The sequence below is a fragment of the Sorghum bicolor genome, chromosome 7 (assembly GCF_000003195.3).
Source record: "Sorghum bicolor cultivar BTx623 chromosome 7, Sorghum_bicolor_NCBIv3, whole genome shotgun sequence".
In the NCBI taxonomy this organism is placed as follows: Eukaryota; Viridiplantae; Streptophyta; class Magnoliopsida; order Poales; family Poaceae; genus Sorghum; species Sorghum bicolor.
The window spans coordinates 65415493-65422879 of record NC_012876.2 but is presented as its reverse complement, the minus strand read 5'-3'; the positions used below and the strand labels follow the sequence as shown (position 1 = coordinate 65422879).

At 42.3% G+C, this 7387-nt stretch overlaps 1 protein-coding gene across 1 annotated transcript; it reads right to left on the bottom strand.

Moving 5' to 3' along the window:
• Positions 1 to 6919, bottom strand: LOC8055385 (probable bifunctional riboflavin biosynthesis protein RIBA 1, chloroplastic). Its single transcript, XM_002444801.2, has 7 exons — positions 6657 to 6919; positions 2822 to 3158; positions 2502 to 2723; positions 1950 to 2275; positions 1488 to 1617; positions 723 to 1019; positions 1 to 642 (listed from the first exon to the last, which is right to left on the bottom strand). The coding sequence occupies exons 1-7, from the start codon at positions 6695 to 6697 to the stop codon at positions 352 to 354; spliced, it is 1644 nt and encodes a 547-aa protein (XP_002444846.1). The 5' UTR covers positions 6698 to 6919; the 3' UTR covers positions 1 to 351.

Sequence of the window (7387 nt, the reverse complement as noted above, 5' to 3'; positions counted from 1 at the left end):
AACCATGGTATAATGTTTTTCTCTCATAACAAAACAACATTAGCCCGAAAAAACATCAGCCGAAAATGCTCACGCAGAATGTAGTACATCACGCCACCACTGACACAATTGTCCTTTAGTTAAATTAGTCACTGGTACCCAAAGAAAGCAACAAACTGTCCGAAGAGAGCTTACCTCTCTATGAGAATATTTTAGACCCGAACTCCTTAGACCGCTGACTAGTTCCGGCATTAGCATCAACCATGCTAACTGAATATATGGCTAAAACTCAGCATCAGAAAGAAGAAAAAAGGTTGTTGAAATGGAATCAACGATTCTATTTACTGCCAGAAGAAACGCAGAGTTAGGCACTCAAGCTTCTGGAGTTTTATTTTGCACGTCGGCACTGTCATTCTGATCCTGCTCCTTTCTCTCGCCAGCACCAGCCAAGCCACTGCCACTTGCATGATCACTAGAGCGGCTTCCATAAACATGCCCCATCTTCAATCGCTTTGTTTCCATGTAGCGCCTATTCTCATTGGTTATCGGTGTCAGCAATGGCACTCTGCCAAGGACACTTAAACCATAACCCTTGAGTCCAGTGTACTTCGCAGGGTTGTTAGTCATCAACCGCATGGTCCTGACACCAAGATCGCGTAGTATCTGCAGAGAAGAAAGACTAATCAGCTTCACAAGAAACCATCTGAAAACACTTCAAATGAAAGTGATCTTTACGACTTCACCTGTGCACCTATACCGTACTCCCGTGAGTCAGCAGGCAGCCCTAGCTCCAAGTTAGCCTCGACAGTATCTCGCCCATCATCTTGTAAGTTGTATGCTCGAAGCTTGTGACCCAGCCCAATACCCCTACCCTCATGGCCACGAAGATAAACTACTACACCCCGGCCAGTTTTCTCAATCATGGTCATTGCCAGAGCAAGTTGATTCCCACAATCGCATCTCGCTGATCCAAATATGTCCCCAGTTAGGCACTCCGAATGCACTCGTACTAAGATATCCTGGCCATCCCCAACATCACCCTGCATGAGTGAAAAGAATCATTCTAAATTTCCAAACATATTGCTGGGGGGTGGGGGGAAGACTAGGCCATGTTCATCATTTAGACAATCACTAAATTTGAAAACAAAGGAGATGTTTTTGGTTGTCTGCAAGCAGACCATATCCAGGATATCACCGCAAGATAAAAAAAAATCAGATATTTTACTCATCCAATCTAATGGATGTATGTAGCTGGCAAAGTGTCTTGTCATAATGTGGTGCATTTGGGAGCAACATTTTTACACCCTTGAGCCCATAGCATGTGATTTTACCTTTCTACATCATGCAATAAAGTCCTTGTTTTTCAAAGTTCCTAAGCTGCCCATGCAACATTCAAACTTTTTGAACCTGATGTTTGAAGTGGTAGCCATCATTCTAATGAACATAACATTTACTATAGCCATCCTTCTGCTGAACATAACATTTACTAACTACTGAGGTATGCATACCTTCACCATGGCTATGTGTTCCATCTCATCAATAAGAGATCTATAGCAATAGGATTTAAATGAACCCCACTGTAATTGTAATGGTGTAACACAAACGCACTCTACCAATCTGTCTCTCTTTCTCCTATATCTGCAATTGGGAATGTTCACAGCTTAGAATTACAATGCAAGAAGACTATCATAAAAAAATGCATCCAAGTACAATCATCCATCAATTGCAGCTTTTATTTTACAAAAGAAAAGAAAAGTTAGCAATACGGGCCTACACCTACAATGAAACGTATATTTTAACACAAATATACGAAATGGCCATAAAAATGGGGTGTTTTACTTATCATTTGTCATAAAACAGTTAGGATCCTAGGATCCAATATATAAAAATCAGACTGTCTAAATCAATGAAGAATGTTTTGTCTTTGAAAAAGAAGAACTGCCAGTTGAATATGTCAAGACAAAGCTAACCTTATCAGGTCTGCGATTGATATTATCTTCAGGTTCTCCCTCTTAGCAAATTGTTGCAGTTTTGGTAATAAAGCCATGGAACCATCATCATCATCAACAATTTCACAAAGAACTGCAACAGGAGGTAACCCAGCTAACATGGCAAGGTCCACCGATGCTTCAGTATGTCCAGCCCTTTTTAACACACCACCTTCTCTGTATTTAAGAGGAAAAATATGTCCTGGACGGTTGAAATCCTCAGGTTTGGAATTAGGAGACGCAAGTGCCAGTATTGTGTTTGCCCGATCATTTGCTGAAACCCCAGTTGTTGTTCCCTCCTTGGCATCCTAAAATACATATGTTTAGCAGTGAAAATTAGAAATGGAGGGATAAAGGACAAAATGCAATCAAGGTGTTAAGCGCAAAGTGCTTTCTTTCAAAACCTGATAATTTTAGTTTATACTTCCCAAAGTACAATTAGCACAGCTTGCACTCTTTTCTTGTCAATACAAATTTATGCAAGTGTTCTTATTGTACAAAAAAGAAAAGGCTAAAAAGGAAAAAAAAACGTACCACTGAAACAGTGAAGGCAGTTCGCAGTTTCTCTTCATTTTCCTTTGTCGTCACCATAAGAGGAAGTTGTAGCCTTTCCAGATCCTCTTCTTTCATGCTGACACAAACAATCCCGGTGCCATGCCTCACTATAAAAGCCATAGCCTCAGGTGTGGCCTTTGATGCTGCCATTATAAGATCACCTTCATTCTCTCTATCCTCATCATCCACAACAATGACATACTGCAACATAAACTCAGTTAGAAATTTATAGATGTAATGGAATGACTGGCATAACCACACAAATATCAATAAATGTGAATTTGGCAATCAGGACATACTTTTCCTTGACGGATGTCCTCGATAGCTTCAGGTATAGATGAGAAACCCTCTGTAGGGAAGTCTAGGTCAAGCTCATCATCATCAACAGAAAAACCATCAACAACAGGAGCCATATCAGCTGCAATGGTCCCAAGTGCAACAGCATCTGCTTGAACTGCATTAGATGGGTTGGCCTTCCCATTTATAATAACATTCTCTGATGAACCACCCACGGCATGAGATATATGGAACTTTCTGAGTCGACGGGTATTTTCCAAGCAAATTGATCCGATTGTCCTCAAAGTGTTTGATGTAGCACTTGGTAAAAGCGAAGCATCATAACACAACCTAGAAGTCCTGGAGTGACCATAGATGTTGTTTAGTCATGAAAAGTGTTTTCCACTACATGAAACATGAGTCAATTTAAAAGAACAAAAATTAATAATGAAACAAGCAATTATTCCCAATAAACCAGAGGCACTGCTGTAGACGCTTTGAGGCCGATATGTTTGCAAAATCGCAGTATCAAAATTCTTGCCAAGGCTCTGAAAAGAAGACTTCAGAAAGAAATCAGAAAGCTAATTGATCTCAACCAATCAGGCTTCCTCAAAGGGTGGTCTATTTCTGAGATCTTCGTTTTTTTGCGGCTGAATTGGTACAAACCAGCAAGAAGGGAAACTGCCAACTTTGGTTCTGAAACTAGACTTTGCAAAGGCCTTCGACACAGTAAATTTGGGCTGGATCTTGTTTTGCAAGCCCGGAGCTTCTCTGTCAAGTGGAGGAATTGGATTCAGTCTATTCCGTCTTCTTCCAGATCTGCTGTGCTCGTAAATGGTTGCCTGGGCCCATGGATCTCTTGTAAACGGGGACCCCGACACGGAGACCCGTTGTCACCATACCTATTCCTTATTGTTGCCATTCAAGATCTGATTAAGAAATATGCACAAGACATCAAACACCCGATAGATAGCTCAGCCCACTGCGTCATGCTTCAGTATGCTGATGACACGCCTATTGTCATCAAGGGAGAACTCCATGGAGTTCAAAAGCTGAAAGAAGTCCTTGATCTATTCTGCGGCAGCAACTGGACTGACTATCAACTACAACAAAAGCACAGTAGTGTGCATCCATCTGGATGAAAACTTTGCTTCAGCAGTGCATAGGTGTTCTTGGGTGCAGACAGGAATCTTTCCCCCAGAACTATCTGGGCTTACCATTATCCTCAACAAAACTTCTAGCATCAGCATTCTCAACTTACATCAACAGAACAGACAGGTTCTTGTCTTCCTGGCAGGCGAAACTGTTAAACACTATGGGCCGTGCTGTCCTCATCAACTCAGTTCTTGACTCTCAGCTAGTCAATGTGATGTCCTCAATGCAAGCTCTGCCTATGGTGATCCAACAAATTGACAAGCGATGAAGGGCTTTCCTTTGGGCAGGAGATCAAGCATAACTTCAGCTAAATGCCTTGGGGCTTGGCAGAATATATGCAGGGCATCAGGGATTTTGGGACTCAAAGCAGCTGCCTGCTACTTAAGTTGGTACACCAACTACACTTTGTGGACTCTTCAGCCTAGGCACGGTGGGTAAGGCAGCGTGCAGGCTTAGCAAACCTAAAAGGGGATCTGTGTGGGCATCACTGGGAAACTCTGCAGGCTATCCAACCTTTATTATACCAGGTCATTACCAAAGTGCAGCTTGGTGGTGGAGAAACCACTCTCTTCTAGACGGATGTTTGGTCTGGAGATGATGCACTGGCTGACCATTTCCCCGCTCTGTTCAGTCACTGCACAGAGAAGAAGCAACGACACACCACGGGTAGATTTGCATAAAGTAAGAGTGATTATTGCTCAATCCCCTCTCTCAGCAGAACAAGATCAGAGACTGTCCCCTTTTGACTTGGGTCAAGGAAAACTCGATGCATCTGCGATATACAAGCTATTAAAGGCCAAAGGGGCACCCTCTGACCAAGCTGCAGATTTCGTTTGGAATAATGCTACGCCTCCTAGAGTTCAGCTGTTCATGTGGCTTGCGATCAAGGGAATAATTCAGTGCCGGGCCAATCTATTCAAGAAGACCATCGTTGACAGCCCTTCTTGCGCCTCTTGCAGCTATTCTGAAGAAACTACAGAGGGCCTGCTCTTTCATTGTAGTCCTGCCACTCAATTCTAGAGCGCCATTGGGGCCTCTTTACCACAGACAGGGATATGGTCTAGCAACATACACACAGCCATCAAGATCAATCCTGTGCCCACCCATGTTTTCAGATCGGACGACTAATCGCGATTAATCGTGATTAGTCGTCCTTATCGTAACTGCGTGCTCGATAAGTTTCGTCGATTCGATCAGGTCGATCAAAAACCTTATCGTCCGATTAGATGCGATTAGTCACGATTAGTCGTCCGATAAGTGTAGCAGGACGATAAGTTGGGCCAGTACAGGAATATTGTATTTAGGCCTGTAGGAAGAATTAGGCCCACCTTAAGCCAGCCAAGTAGGGTAAGAAAAGAACAAAAGCCAGCCAAGTAGGGTAAGAAAAGAACAAGAGTGAGTGAGTGAGTGTCCAGGAGGCAGGAGCTCATGTTTGTGGCCAAATCAGGCATCAGCAAGCTGGAATTACATGTAAGTGGCCAAATCACCATGATAATGATTCATTATGTCATGAATTCATATATTTACATCATATATATATATAGTATATACATGGTCGATTAGGTTATCTAGGCATAAGGACGACTAAATGTCCGATCAGCCCGATCAGACCGACTAATCGACCCTGATCGACGACTAATCGCGATTAGTCGTCTGATCGGTGATCAAACAACTAGATTCGATAATACGATCTGAAAACATGGGTGCCCACAAAGCAACACAGCAGTTCATCGCCTTATGCTGCTGGCAGTTATGGAAATGACAAAATGGAAGAGTCTTCTGAAACAAATCGCTCTCCCTACGACAGCTTGTGCTTTCATGCAAGGTCGAAGCCAAGCTATGGCAGGCAAGGCTGCCGAACCGAGAAGACAAAAGCCGATCGCTGGCAACTAGTGCAGGCTTTTTTAATCCTCAATTGAAAGCACAATGTAAACTCTGCTGATTTCAAATGTAAATTCTTTACCAGAACCTTTCCTATCATGTAAGACAAAAGGCAAAAAGCTTAACAAGCAATGAAATCAGGTGGGGAGTAATCCCCCTGTTAAAAATTTCAAAAAAAAAATAATAGACTTTTTTGTATAAATGGTAAATAATGGGGGAATTGCATTTTCCCTCACACAAGTTCAAACAGTGTGAAATTGGGTAAGAAAAAAAAAACAGCTAGTGAGCTATTTATCCATGGTCTTTCCTACTTTACTCATCTGCTTCTCGTTCTAAAGAGAAGATTGTTTTACAGATCAAGGTCTCTAGCTCAACACAGGAATACTCATCTTATGCACCGAACAACACAAGGCATATGATGGTAGGATAGATAGGAAGATAATACAAAATGCACAAATCCACCAATCCATCCTAGAAATAGGACCAATCTTCCAGTCTAACAGATCCAAGACCCTAAGGCTAAAACAAAACATACCTATACCTTATATTGGATACCTGATAATTGAGTCACCAGTACAAAAATTCCATACTCATATTAGGGTTATATTGGATACCTAATAACTGACTGAGCAATACCAAAATTCCATACTCGTATTAGGGTTCTACTGTCCAGAAGTGAATACAGCCATACCGGCCCTAAGATTTTATTTCTCCCTATTATATACATATATACTCTTTAAGTGCATTTTCCGCAAGAGACTCCATCATCTGATGCCTGTTCAATGCAAAATTAAGCCAAGTTGGAAGGATTGAGGGACTCGCCGAGCGCACGACGCTGAGGACGGAGGCGCGATTGAGGCCATCTTATTTTGGGTGAGCAAACCCTTCCAATTCGCCGCGAAATTCCGCACCTGCACCAGGAATTCGTCGCGCGTGGCGAAGCGAGCCGCGGCGTACTGCAAAACTCCGCTCGCGCTGCGCGGGGGGGCGGGGGAGGGGTGCTGCCGAGGAGGATGGGTAGAGACGTCACTCGCTGGCGCTGCGCGGGCGGGGAAGGAGGTAGATGGGTACTCGAGAAGGCGGAATAGGATAGGATCGGCCGATCAGGACTTTTTTTTTTCTTTTTGATTGGTACCTTCTTTAGTTCGTGAATGGAAAAATTTCACGACACTGTAGCATTTTTGTTTGTTTGTGGTAATTATTGTCCAACCATGGACTAACTAGGCTCAAAAGATTTGTCTCGTCAATTTCGACCAAACTGTGCAATTAGTTTTTATTTTAGTCTACATTTAATACTCCATGCATACATCTAAAGATTCGATGTGACGGAAATTTTGAAAAAAAAAAATAAGTTTTTTGGTAGAAGTAAACAAGCCCTTGACTAGCAAAAGTATCCGTATATCCCTACCATCAATTCCAAACTTCAATGAGCAATAATGTAGCATATAACCTTTTTCTAATACTAAGGCCGTGTTTAGTTCATGAAAGAAAAAAATTTGTGACACTGTAGCACTTTCGTTTGTTTGTGGTAATTATTGTCCAACCATGGAACT